Below are 13,507 nucleotides of genomic sequence, written 5' to 3'. Positions count from 1 at the left end.
GTGGCTGTGGCTAACATGGTTAATGTTGGGGGTCTGTAGACTGTTCGTTGTGCACTATGAAGAGAAATACTGAAAACTGAAATCACATACCGTTATGTTTAGGAGAGACACGTTCAACCACTTGACAACCTGGTTAGAAGATGCCCGTCAGCATTCCAATTCCAATATGGTCATCATGCTTATTGGAAATAAAAGGTAAAAGAACTAGCCTAGAGCTTAACTTGCATTCATGGTGAACATTGTGGTTACTATTTTGTGACTGATTTGCCTGCGTGAACATACTGTCTTCTTAAGTTTAAAGTTTCATTTAAATCCTAAGATATTTCTTTAGATATTACCGTTAAGTTTAGCTTTTTATTAGTCAGTTTATTTTATGTGTTTGGGTGTTTTTGCCTGCATGTGTTTACGTGCACCATGTGTGTGCTCTAAGGTGGTCAGGAGAGGACAACAGACCCCAGGAACTGGCAGTTGTGAGCTACCATGTTCATGTTGAGAATTGAATGCAAGTCCTTGGAAGAGACAGCAATTGTTCTGAACCTCTGAGCCATCTCTCTAGTCCCAAAATTTACAATTATTGTTGTTGTTGCTGCTGTTTATTATTATTTAAAATAGGATTTGTTCAAGGGTATACTTTTTAAAAAACAACCCAAGGAACTTTTGTCTTTTTGTCCTTAATTTCAGCACTCAACAAAAGCAGGCAGATCTCTGAATTCTATTTAGACCAGCCTGGTCTGCCTAGTGAGTTACAGGCCAGCCAGGACTATATAGTGAGACCCTACCAAAAAAAAAAAAAACAAAAAACAAAAAACAAAAAAAAAAAATAAAATAAAAACCCACTGATTTGATGGAAGGACAAGGAGCTATTAAGTATCCAGACTGAGCTGAGTGTGGTAGCACATAGCAGTAATCTGAGAGGTTGAAGCAGTAAGATCATCATTACAAAGCATGAGCCTGTTTCCCAAAAACTTGAAAAATACATGTGTTCATATTTATATTATCCCATTTGCTTTAAATGCTTAATAGAAATAAGTATCTGTACAGAATGCAGGAAAACATTTCTCATTTTAATGACATAATAGTTATCATATCTATTAATACAATAAAAGATTATTTAGATAAATTTAAGTGCTAAAGCACGAGTAGTATTTTTCAGTAAATATACGAGTCTCTTACTTGCTTGGTTAGAGTTACGCACCCCCCCCCCCAAGATATTTTATATTATTTGAGGCTATTGTGAAAGGCGTTGTTTCCCTGAATTCTTTCTCAGTTCATTTGACATTTGTATATAGGAGGGCTACTGGTTTTTGTGAGTTAATTTTGTATATAGCTTCTTTGCTAAAAGTGTTTATTAACTATTGGAGTTCCTTGGAGGAATTTTTGAAGTCACTGTGGTCATTTGAAAGAAAATGGCCCCCCAAAGGGAGTGGCACTATTAGGGGGTGTGGCCTTATTGGAGGAAGTGTGTCCCTGTGGGCCTGGGCTTTAAGGTCTCCTATGCTCAAGCTATTCCCAGTGTCACAGTTCACTTCTGTGCACTGATTAAGATGTGGAACTCTCAGCATCTTCTCCAGCACCATGTCTGCCTGTATGTCACCATGTTTTCCACCATCGTGATAATGGACCAACCTCTGAAACTGTAAGCCACTGAAGTTAAATGTTTTCTCTTATAAAAGTTACTGCGGTCATGGTGGCTCTTTACAGCAATTGAACCCTAAGACAGTCACTTACGTATACTGTCATATCATCTACCAATAAAGATACTTTGACTTCTTCTTTTCCAGTTTAGGTCCCCATGATCTCCTTCAGTTGTCTTACTGATCTGCTAAGACTTCAGGTGCTATATTGAATAGATACAGAGAGTGGACAGCCTGTCCTGTTCCTGATTTTAGTGGAATTGCTTTGAATTTCTCTCCATTTAAGTTGGTGTTGGCTATGGACTTGCTGTAAATCACCTATATTATATTGAAGTATGTTGTATCCCTAATCTCTCCAGGACTCTTATCATGAAGGGGTGTTGGATTTTGTCAAAGGCTTTTTCTGCATCTAATAAGATGATCACATGGTTTTTGTCTTTCAGTTTGTTTATGTGGTGGATTACACTGACAGATTTTGGTATGTTGAGCCATCCCTTCATCTCTGGGATGAACCCTATTTGATCATGGTGGATGATCTTTTTGATGTGTTCTTGGGTTTGGTTTGCAAGTAAAATATTGAAAGTTTTTGCATCCATGTTTATAAGGGAAATTAGCCTTTCATTCTCTTTGTTAATGTCTCTATGTAGTTTAGATATCAAGGTAATTGTGGCCTCATAAAACAAATTGGGCAACGTTCCTTCTGTTTCTACTTTGTTGAATAATTTGAGGAGTATTGACATTAACTCTTCCTTGAAACTGGTAGAATTCAATTCTAAAATCATCTGTCTGGCCCTGGGCTTTTTTTTGGTTGGAGACTTTGAATAACTGCTTCTATTTTACTAGAGGTTTTAGGTCTTTTTAAATTCCTTATCTGATCTTGATTTAACTTTGGTAAGTTTTGAGAAAATTATCTATTTCTTTTAGATTTTTCTAATTTTATGGAGTACAGGTTTTTAAAGTATGTCCTTAAAATTCTGGATTTCCTCAATATCTGTTGTTATATCTCCCTTTTTCATTTCTTTTTTTTTTTTTTTTTTTTTTCTGTTTTTTTTGTGACAGGGTTTCTCTGTGTAGCTTTGCACCTTTCCTGGAACTCACTCGGTAGCCCAGGCTGGCCTCGAACTCACAGAGATCCGCCTGCCTCTGCCTCCCAAGTGCTGGGATTAAAGGCGTGTACCACCACTGCCCGGCTCCCTTTTTCATTTCTAATTCTGTTAATTTGGATAGTCTCCTTTTAGTTAATTTATATAAGGGTTTCTCAATGATTTTCTCAAAGAATCAACTCTTATTTAATTGATTTTTTTTTTGGTATTGGTTTTGTTTGTTATTATTTGTATGTTATTGATTTTAGCCTGAGTTTATTTCCTGCTATCTACTCCTTTAGGGTATGATTTCTTTTCTTTTTTCTTTTTTTTTTTCTTTGTTCTAGCACTTTCAGGTGTACTGTTAAGTTACTAGTAAGAGAGCTCTAATTTGGTGGGGAGGCACTTAGTGCTATGAACTTGTCTCTTAGAACTACCTTCATTGTGTCCCATGACTTTGGGTATGTTGTGAATTCATTTCTAGGAAGTGTTTATTTCTTTATTTCTGTCTGGACCCATTTTTTATTCAGAAGAGAGTTGTTCAGTCTCTATGAGTTGGTAAGGTTTCCATTGTTGTTGATATCCAGCTTTAATTTGAGGTCAGATAGGATGCAGGGTGTAATTTCAATTTTCTTGTATCTGTTGAAACTTGCTTTGTGACCGAGTATGGGGTCAATTTTGGAGAAAGTTCTGTGAGGTGCTGAAAAGAAGGTATATTCTTTTGTGTTTGGGTGAAATGTTCTGTAAATACCTGTTAGGTCTATTTGGATTATAACATCAGTTAGCTTTAGCATTTCACTGTTTAGTTTTTGTCTGGCCTGTCTATTGATGAGAGGTATTGAAGTCTCTCATTATCAGCGTGTGAGGATCAATATGTGATTTAAGCTGTAGTAATGTTTATTTTAACAAACTCAGGTGCCCTTGTGTTTGGTGCATAGATATTAAGAATTGCAATGTCCTCTTGTGGATATTTCTTTTGATGAGTATGTAGTGTCTTTCTCCATTTCTTCTGATTAGTTTTGGTTTGAAATCTATTTTGTCAGATATTAAAATGGCTACACCAGCTTACTTCTTAGGCCCATTTGTTTGAAGTCTTCTTTTTTCATCCTTTGACCCTGAGGTGATCTATCCTTGATGTTAACGTGTTTCTTGGATGCAGCAGCCGAATGAGTCCACAGTTCACATCTGTTCTGTTAGTCTGTGTATTTTTATTTGGGAATTGAGACCATTGATACTAGGGCTGGGGTGGGGGAGGAGAGGGAGGGAGAGAAGAAAGAGAGGGTGTTTCCCCTCATTTGATTTGCTGGTCTTAGAATATGTCTTCCTTGTGTTTTCTTGGATGAGGTTAACTTCTTTAGGTTGGAGTTTTTCTTCTAGCACCTTCTGTAGGGCTGAATTTTAGATAGACACTACTTGAATTTAATCTTACCATGAAATGCCTTATTTTCTCCATCTATTGTGAATGAAAGTGTTGGTGGGTATAGTAGTGTGGGCTGCCATTGGGGTCTCTCACAGTTATTAGAGACCTTCTGGCTTTTACACTCTCCATTGAGATTGAGAAGTCAGGTTTAATTCTGTTAGGTCTGCCTTGATATGTTACTTGGTCTGATATGTTACTTGGTCTTTTTCCCTTGTAGCTTTTAATGTTCTTTCTTTGCTCTGCACATTTAGTATTTTTATTATTATGTGCCAAGTGGACTTTCTTTTCTGGTCCAGTCTATTTAGTGTTCTGTATGTTTCTTGTACCTTTATAGGCATGTCCTTTAGATTGGGAAATTTTCTTCTTTGATTTTGTTGAAAATATTTTCTTTGCCTTTGACCTGTGGGGGTTTTTGTTTGTTTATTTTTGTTTTTGTTTTGTTTTTCCCACTTCCTCTATTCCTATTATTTTCAGATTTGGTTTTTTTCTTAGAATGACCCAGATTTCCTAATTTCCTAGGTATTTTGTGCCAGGAGTTTTTTAGATTTAACATTTTCTTACACAGAAGTATCCATTTCTTCTGTCATATTTTCAGTGCCTGAGATTCTCTTTTCCATCTCTTGCATTCTGTTGGGGAGGCTTGTTTTTAAGGTTCCTGTTCAAGTTCCTATGTTTTTCATTTCCAGATTTCCTTCAGTTTGGGTTTTCTTTATTGATTCTATGTTGACGTTCATGTCTTGAACAGTTTTATTTATTCCCTTCCACTGTTTGTGTTTCTATAGATTTCTTTAAGAGATTTATTCATTTCCTCTTTTAGGACCTCTATCATATTCATAAAGGGCTTTTTGAAGGTCGTGTGTGTGTGTGTGTGTGTGTGTGTGTGTGTGTGTGTGTGTGTGTGTGTGTGTGTTTCACCTGTTTTGGAATATTCAGAGTCTGCTGTGCTAGAGTTGCTGGACTCTAGTGGAGACATAATGTTTGGGCTGTTATTGATCATATTTTCATGCTGTCGTCTAGGCATCCGGGTTTGGAAAGATTCTAGGTGTAATTCTAGGTGCTGATATCCGGTCTGGTCTTTGTTTGATGGATGTTTTTTGTTCCTTGGTTTCTGTTGCTCTCTCTGATTCTTAGGAGAGTGTGGTGGCTGTGTGTTGCCTGGTGGGAAATTCCTCTGGGATCCTGCTAGGTGTGGGCACCGTAGGTTCTAGGTAAAATGTGTTTCTAGATATTGGGAGCTGACACTTAGGAATGGGGATGGGCTAGTGTTGTGGATATCTCTATATATAAATAAAACACTGATGGCCAGTCACCAGACAGGAAGTATAGGCAGGACAAGGAGAGAGGAGAATTGGGAAAACAGGAAGAAGGAGGGAGAGACACTACAGCCACCGCCAGGACAAGCAACATGTAAAGATGCTGGTAAGCCACAAGCCGCGTGGCAAGGTATAGATTTATAGAAATGGGTTAATTTAAGCTTTAAGAACAGTTATCAAGAAGCCTGCCACGGCCATACAGTTTATAAGTAATATAAGCGTCTGAGTGATTATTTTATACGTGGGTTGTGGGACTGTGGGGCTTGGTGGAACCTGGAGAGAAGCTCTCCAACAGGCTAGTGGAGGGCTGAGGGGGCCACAGGAGGGAGGAAAGCAGTGTGTTCCACCAGGATTTGCTTATTTCCTTGGGAATGGGAGCAACCCAGCTGGATTTTGAGGAATAGAGGGAGAGTGAAGAGCTGCAGTTAGCCTACGTGCTTCCATTGCTGGAGTGGCCTAGGAATACCTCTTGGAATTGGGGCCTGGGATAAAGCAATATGAGGGGGAGAATAGTTTGGAGGGGAGTTCTGTGTAGTCCACTGGAGATGGGAGTAGAGGGAAAGGGTGGCCTCAGCAGGTGGTCTGCTGCAGAGCTAGGGATAAGACTGGGGGATTGGATTTGGAGGGAGGAGGGAAAGGTGGAAATCTGCTCTCCTGGCTGGAGAATAATCATATTTTTAAATGGTAGAAATAGAAGTCATTTAATAACAAGCATGTTTAAGTTTTTCTTTCATTAATTAGTAAAGAAACCAGTTAGCTATGTGTCCAGTCCAAAAGAGAACTCAGAATACCACACATATTCAGATAAGGAATGCCACCAGATGAATTTACAGACAGATGACCACTGAAGACTATTCGAAGGATGATAATTGTAGTTCACACCTCCTGCATTGCTATTAGTAACAACGTTATTATCTGTTTCCACAAATAAACCTCTGTCTCTACAGTCTTTGAAACACTGTGAAATGTGGTAGCAATAGAGGGAGATTATAACACTGAACACATATATTGGGGGGAATCGTGTCTTTTTATCAAACTAAGAACATAGGTGAGTGTGGCGGTGTGTGCCTGCAGACTCACTCTGCACAGGGCTGAAGCAGTAGGATCACAGGCCCATGACACTCGAGGCTACACAGTGAGACCCTGTCTTAAAAACAACAGTGTAAGCTAAGAAAAAGGGAAACAGTGGTATCAGAAGCTAGTGCTTTTGTTTGGGGCGATTGAGAACAAGATCTTTACTGTGTAACTGGCCATCCTCCTGTCTCAACCTTCTCAGTGCTAGGATTGAAGATGTGCACCACCATGCCTGGCTACAAAAAATAATTTTTGAAAAATAAGTAAAATAGATAAGGATCATATTATCAGAATCAGAAATAAAATGGTAACATTACTACAGATCCCTCTGGTACTAAAAAGAAGAGAATGTTGTGAACAGACTGAATGGAGAGCTATGCCACATTCATGGGTCTTAAGACTATGTGTGTGTCTCATGTATCTCAGTGTCTTAGGGTTTCTGTTGCTGTGAAGAGGCACCATGACCATGGCAACTCTTTTTTTTTAATTAACTTTTTAAATTTATTTTACATAGCAACCACAGTTTCTCCTTCCTCCCCTCCTCCTGTTCCCTCCCCCACCTCCGTCCTACCCCCCCCCCATCCACTCCTCAGAAAGGGTAAGGCATCCCATGGAAATCAACAAAGCATGGCATATCAAATTGAAGCAGGACCAAGTTCCTCCCCCACTGCATCAAGGCTGAGCAAGGCATCCCACCACAGGGAATAGGTTCCAAAAAGCCAGCTCATGTGCCAAAGACAGATTCTGGTCTGACTGCTAGGGGCCCCACAGACCAAGCTACACAACTGTCACCCACATATAGAGGGCCTAAGTCAGTCCCATGCAGGCTCCATAGCTGTCAGTCTAGAGTCTGTGAACTCCCACAAGCTCAGATCAGCTGTCTCTGTGGGTTTCCTGGTCATGATCTTGAACCCCTTGCTTGTATAATCCCTCCTCCCTCTCTTCAACTGGACTTCTGGAGATCAATCCAGTGCTTGGCTGTGGATCTCTTGTAAGGAAAACATTTAATTGAGGTAATGGCTTACAGCTTCAGAGGTTCAGTCCATTATCATCATGGCAGGGAGCATGGCAGCCAGGAGTATAGGGGCGTGCAGGCCGATGTGGTGCTGGAGAAGTTGCTGAGAATTCTCACATCTAGACTTGCAGGCAACAGAAGTGGTGTGTCACACTGGGTGGTATCTTGAGCATGTATGAGACCTCAAAGCCCACCTCCACAGTGACACACTTCCTCCAACAAGGCCATAGCTACTCCAGCAAAGCCACACCTTCTAATCGTGCCACTCCCTTTGGGGGCCATTGCCTTTCAAACCACCACATTCAGGCTGGCTTCAAACTCTGTAGCCAAGAATGACTCTTACCCCTTCCCTTCCACCCCCCAAATGCTGGGAATACAAGCATGAACCACCACATCTAGATTATGCAAGATGGTAGTTTTTCAAAATTTCTCTTAAAAGTTATTCTAATTCCAACCAAAATTTTATGTATTTGTATGGGATTTAGTCAGAACCTGAGTTTAGAAATTTTTTTTAATGTTAAAATGTAGTCTAACCATAGCAACTTTGACATAGGGAACAAAATTGGAAGATCTACTTGTCTTACTAATAACAGATTTTCAGATTTTTATTGTTGTGTGTTGTTGAATGGGGGAGTTGTCTGGTTGGTTGTTTTTGTTTGGTTTGGTTTTTTCACAAAGTCTCTATAGTTGGCCTAGAACTTACTCTGTAGACAACAGGCTATCCTTGAACTTCAGTGACCGCCCCTCTGTCAGTTTGTCTGTACTGGGACGGTGGGTCTGAGCCACCGTGCCCAGCAAGGTTTATAAGAAGGCTGCTATCGTCACATAGTACTTTAGTCACCGTCCCAGCATTAGGAGGAAAATGCCCAACTGAAAGTCACATTCACGTGAGAGGAGGCTTCATTTGATTGCTCGGTGCCCTCACTCAGGGTCTATAGCAGTGGAGTACACACACTGTGGCGGAAGCTCTCAGCAAAAAAAAAAAGAAGAAATAAAGAAAAGAGACCTAGTCACTTTGAGGTGTCCAGGAAGCAAAAACAGGAATGAACTGTTGATAAGCTCCTCTGAATAACTGCTGAGTGAAAGGCAACTGGCCAACCATGTGAGTGCGTTTACATAAACAGTAATTAATAGTAAAGGTTTGAAATTAGTAAAACATGCTTGGAGAAACTCTCCTTCACTAATCCAGTTCTTTGTGAAAAACAAGGAGACACCCAGCCTTGTAGCTTAGATTTTTGTCTGTCCCTACACATTGCCCTGTGGTTTTGCTGTAAGAAGAAACTGAGAGTTAAATCAAGATAAACAATCCATGTTTCTTTAACACTTTGGATTTTACAATGTTTCCTATAATCTCAGGAAATTGAATGGCAGATATTTTGATCACATTCTTAGAAACTCAGGCACTGTGGCCAGTGGATGAGGAGTTCAGGTTGGTGGTCCTCGTTTAAACTGTTAGCCAAGTGACTTTTTGCTTTGGTAACCCACTGTGTTTGAAGATGGAGTGCTATACAGTAGCTGCCTTCCTGCTACTGCTGTAAGTACTTAACATTCTGGAACTCGGACTTGGAATATTTTTCTGCTGGAATTCTAGTCACTTGAAAGTAGGCAATGTAGTTTAAGCATTTTGACCTTCATAACCCGTGAATAATGTAGCTAATTATGCATGTATGACATGGTGGAAAAAACGGTCAGTGTCAAGTCCCATGGTGCATTTTCCACTGACTGACTCCTCTGTTTGTGCTGGGTTAGTTACTAATATAACTCCTTCTCTCCTGTGTTCAGTGACTTAGAATCTAGGAGAGAAGTGAAAAAAGAAGAAGGTGAAGCTTTTGCACGAGAGCATGGACTTATCTTCATGGAAACTTCTGCCAAGACTGCTTCCAATGTAGAGGAGGTAAGTAAGTGAGGGGCCTCATCCATTTGCTTACAGACATTGTATTCCGTAGTCCTTAACATTGTATTGACTGGTTTTTATTCTGTAACTTTTAAGTTTTTAGTAGTTGTTGAATATAATAAAGTAGAGCAATTGCTTTTCTTTGAAATTCTTCTGATGTGTATTTCCTGTCCGGCTCTTGCATTGTCTTCTGAAGCCCAGTAGGCTGCATGTGTCAGTATAGCTGTGTGGAGTATCACTGTTTGAGAATCCTGCTGTCTTTAATGGGTAAAAATTATATTATCTCATATTTTTTCATTGATCTGATCAGCCCAAACTGTTAGTTTTCTGAATACATTTTTATGTATATTATTTGGATATACTGCACATAGATGATTAGAATTACTATATTCTGTATTTTATCCAAAGAGGAAATAAGACTGAGAAAGCAGCTTACTGAAGTAATGCTGAATTTCTACCTCCCGTGAGACCAGCTTATAACAGTGGAAGAGATCCAGGAAAGCAGTGGCTGGAAAAGCTCCTTATTTGAAGTAGAGCCAAGGCAAGGGCCCTGTGCATCAGCTAGCATAGCACTGTAGACATAGAATCTCACTAGTAAATACTAAATTAATACTTGGTGCTCTTCAGTTAGCTCTTGAATTCAGAAATTAACTGTGGTAATTCTGTGACACTGGTTTATTCAGTGAAGAAATCTTCCTTAGTAAGATCCACTTATCTATCCTTGATGAGATAGCCTGCAATGATTCTAGATGTGTTTCCTACAGGCACCAGCTCGTGCTTGTTAGGAGCAGTAGTTACAGATTGATAACATGCATTTCCTGTCACCCAGAACACCAGTGAGAAATGTCCTCCACCCTTTTGTCTGTCTTCAAGTAGAAATGCACACGTCCATCTGAAGCTAGCCGTTTCAGGGAGCTTCTCCTCTCTTGGTGGTGGTGTATTTGAAATCATAAAGGCCAGTCTTTGGTGGGGAAGGATTTCAAGACATCTGAAGCATGTCTGCATTCACGAAGAATTACACTGTGAGGTCACATAACAAGGCTTAGATTCATGGGAAACGTTTATTCTAATTCTGTCTCTAATGCCTTTGTGTGTGTTTTTTCTTAACAGCATTCATTTGTAGTAAATTGCTGTTGTCCTGTTAGTTGAGTATTTTAATGAAAAGCTGGAGTTCCTGGAGTAGATGAGCAGCACTATAAACCTATACTTATGATTTATAGACTAATTGTTTAAATTTCATCTGAGCAAGAATTTGCCTTACTTATAAGGACATAGCATTTTACTTAACAATGAAATCTAATTTGTCTCCCAAAAGCTGAACATACTATGATGAAGTATTTAAGATGGAGGACTATATTGTGATCTAAAAAAGGGTGGAATCAAGTGGGACATGTGACTAATGACTGGAGTCCCCGCACTGAGTCCCAGGTGACTCAGAATTGCCGTGAATTTGAGACTAACCCGGTAGCTAACTTCTGCTCCTGAGGAGATAGACTAGCTTAACTTTCCTGCTGCCAAGTACAGCTAAAAAAGAAGCCAGAGTCCCAGGAAAGGGGCACCTTGATACAACAGCGAGTCCCTAGGGATCTGTGGGCCATAGGGTGCTGTTCTAGGCTAGGGCATGATAAAGTGCTTGTCTGACTTGGACAGAACCTAGGCTAGATCCCCAGCCCTACCAGGAAAGAACGGGAGAGGGAGGGAGGGACAGAAGCTCATGGTGGCACACACTTGTAGTACTGGTTCTTCAGGCCAGTTTGCTGCTGCGTAGTGAGTCCTACTCCAGGAAGAAAGAGGTGCCATATCCACCACCACTAGACTAAGATTTTCCCAGCATTACTTAGTAAAGAAATGGAACCACCACTTCCCACTTAGAGCACTGGAAGCAGAGGAAGCCCACCAAAGTAGAGGCCTAAATGCAATCCAGAGTTTCACAACTCTGTCCTCAAAATGCCTGGGTTCCAGTAGAAGATTCCCTGTGTACCTAGACCAGGAAGATTGTACACTGAATGAACAAGAGGTTGGGTGTGGTGGCTTATACCTGTAATCCCAGTACTTGCGAGGCTGAAATGGGGGTGGGGGAGTCCTGTGATCAGCAGCGTGGGCTGATAAATGAGTTCCAAACTAGCCTAGGATACAGAGTAAGACCCTGCCTGAAACAAAAGCAAAGGACTACTGAGATGGAAAAGATAGAATTATTGAGGTGAAATGTCTTAAAAGTGTTAGCAAAAGAAATGGGAAAAGCAGGTTATGGAGCATGTGTAGCCAAGTTCAAGAACCATATAGCACACACAATACAGTAGTAGCTTAAATAAACCCCAGTCATAAAAACTTAGCTCTCTTTAAGGAGTTAGACCCTGAGTTCCTGAGGAATATGCATATGCCAAGAGCTATAAGGAGGAATAGCTAGAGAAGGTGCAAGCCAACACGGTCATGAGATGTGTGTCTTCATAAAGTCCACAGGGGTGCGAAAACTCTAGACTCCAAAGGGGTCACAAGCTCAGTCAGTATGCCTGCATCACCCACCCACAACTGAGAAGCATGAATTGCTGGTACTCTCGACTCCCAGCTCCACCTCCAGCTCCTGCTTAGGCTCAGCCACATGAAGACTCTCTAAGTGGTAGAGGACTGATGTGTCCCCAGGACTGTTACCTGTTTGAGACCAGGGTACTCCTGTGCTGTTTACATAAATAAACCTGAGGTATGACTACCAAAAACTATGAAAAGAAGTTTTAGAACTTGAAAGTATAATAATTGAAATTAGTAAGTCTGATAGAGGTGTGACTGAGAAAAGTAATAGCAATTGACATGATTAAACAACAGAAGCTGGTGCTGGGGAGATGCTCAGAAGTTACAAGCACTGGCTGCTCTTCCTCCAGAGGACCTGTATTCAGTTCTCAGTACTTCCATGGCAGCTACTTCTTTTAACTCCAGTTCAGGGAATGTACTGCCCTCTTCTGGCCTTTGTACATACTGCATGCGTGTTGTGTATAGGCATACAAGTAGGCAAAGCACCCGTACATAAAAAATAAATCTTTTTTTTTACGTTTTAAAACAATAAAAACTACCCAGTTTAAACTGCAGAGATAGACTAGGGATGTGGCTTAGTGGTATAGCATTTGCCTCGTATGCATTAAACCCTGGCTTTGATCTTTTGTTAAGAGGCTTCTAAACTGCAGGAAAAAAAAAAAAATCGGCTGAATAGTACCAAATCGACTTGTGGGATTATAACAAAAGTAGTTATGTTTAATTAGTCCTAAAAGAAGGGAAAGAGTGTCTCTGAAAAGATACTCAAAGCAAAAATGACTGAAAACTTAATAGATTAGGAGGATCAGAGGGACAGTGCATACAGATTCAAGCCAAACCAACCCAAACAAAATAACACCAAATAAATCCATAGCAAAGAACGCTCTGTATGGTCAAATTTCTGAAAGTGAAAGAAAAAAAAAACTTCAAAACCCCAGGGTGTTTGGAGTGTGAGACACAGGAATTCATTCAAGAGACATTTCTCATCAGAAACCATAAAACAGGCTGGAGATGTCTCCAAGGTTATGACCACTTGCTGTTCTTGCAGAGGACTGGGGTTCAGTCTTATCATTTATGTGGCAACTCACAGTCATCTGTAACTCCAGTTCCAGAGGGTTCCCACTCCTTTATCTGGCCTCTATGAGTATTGCACACATGTGGTCCACATATATACATGCATATACATAATATTTTTTTCAAAAGAAACCATGGGAACCAGAAGAAAGTGGCAAATTTTTCAAGAGCTGAATAAAAAAATTATTAACTTAGAATTCTTTACCTACCACAAATGTCTTTCAGGAATGAAGGGAAAATCAAGGCATTGTCAGATAAATAAGTTTGTCAATTGCAGATCCACCATAGAAGAATGTCTGTAGGAAATGAAATGAAAAAAGTTATCTCAGAGCATTGTAATGAAAGAAAAACATGCTAAAATGAAGATGACTATGACACACTGTTGAGTGTTATAAAATATGTTTTATGGTTAAAGCAACCCTGCTCAGTGTAGGTATCAGTGTAGGCAAAGGGAAATCTTTTAATCCATAGATGATGA

General features: G+C 40.1%; 1 protein-coding gene across 1 annotated transcript in view; it reads left to right on the top strand.

Annotated features, from left to right (window-relative positions):
* Rab2a (RAB2A, member RAS oncogene family) overlaps positions 1–13,507 on the top strand; it is a 100,440-nt gene that overhangs the window by 65,072 nt on the left and 21,861 nt on the right. The window contains exons 5-6 of the mRNA XM_028878518.2: positions 103–195; positions 9,321–9,432. Coding sequence (XP_028734351.1) covers positions 103–195; positions 9,321–9,432 — 205 coding nt within the window. The remainder of the gene's footprint in view (positions 1–102; positions 196–9,320; positions 9,433–13,507) is intronic.

This window comes from Peromyscus leucopus, chromosome 2, assembly GCF_004664715.2.
Source record: "Peromyscus leucopus breed LL Stock chromosome 2, UCI_PerLeu_2.1, whole genome shotgun sequence".
NCBI lineage: Eukaryota > Metazoa > Chordata > Mammalia > Rodentia > Cricetidae > Peromyscus > Peromyscus leucopus.
Note: the sequence above shows the minus strand (reverse complement) of the source record. Positions and strands in the feature narration are given on the sequence as shown.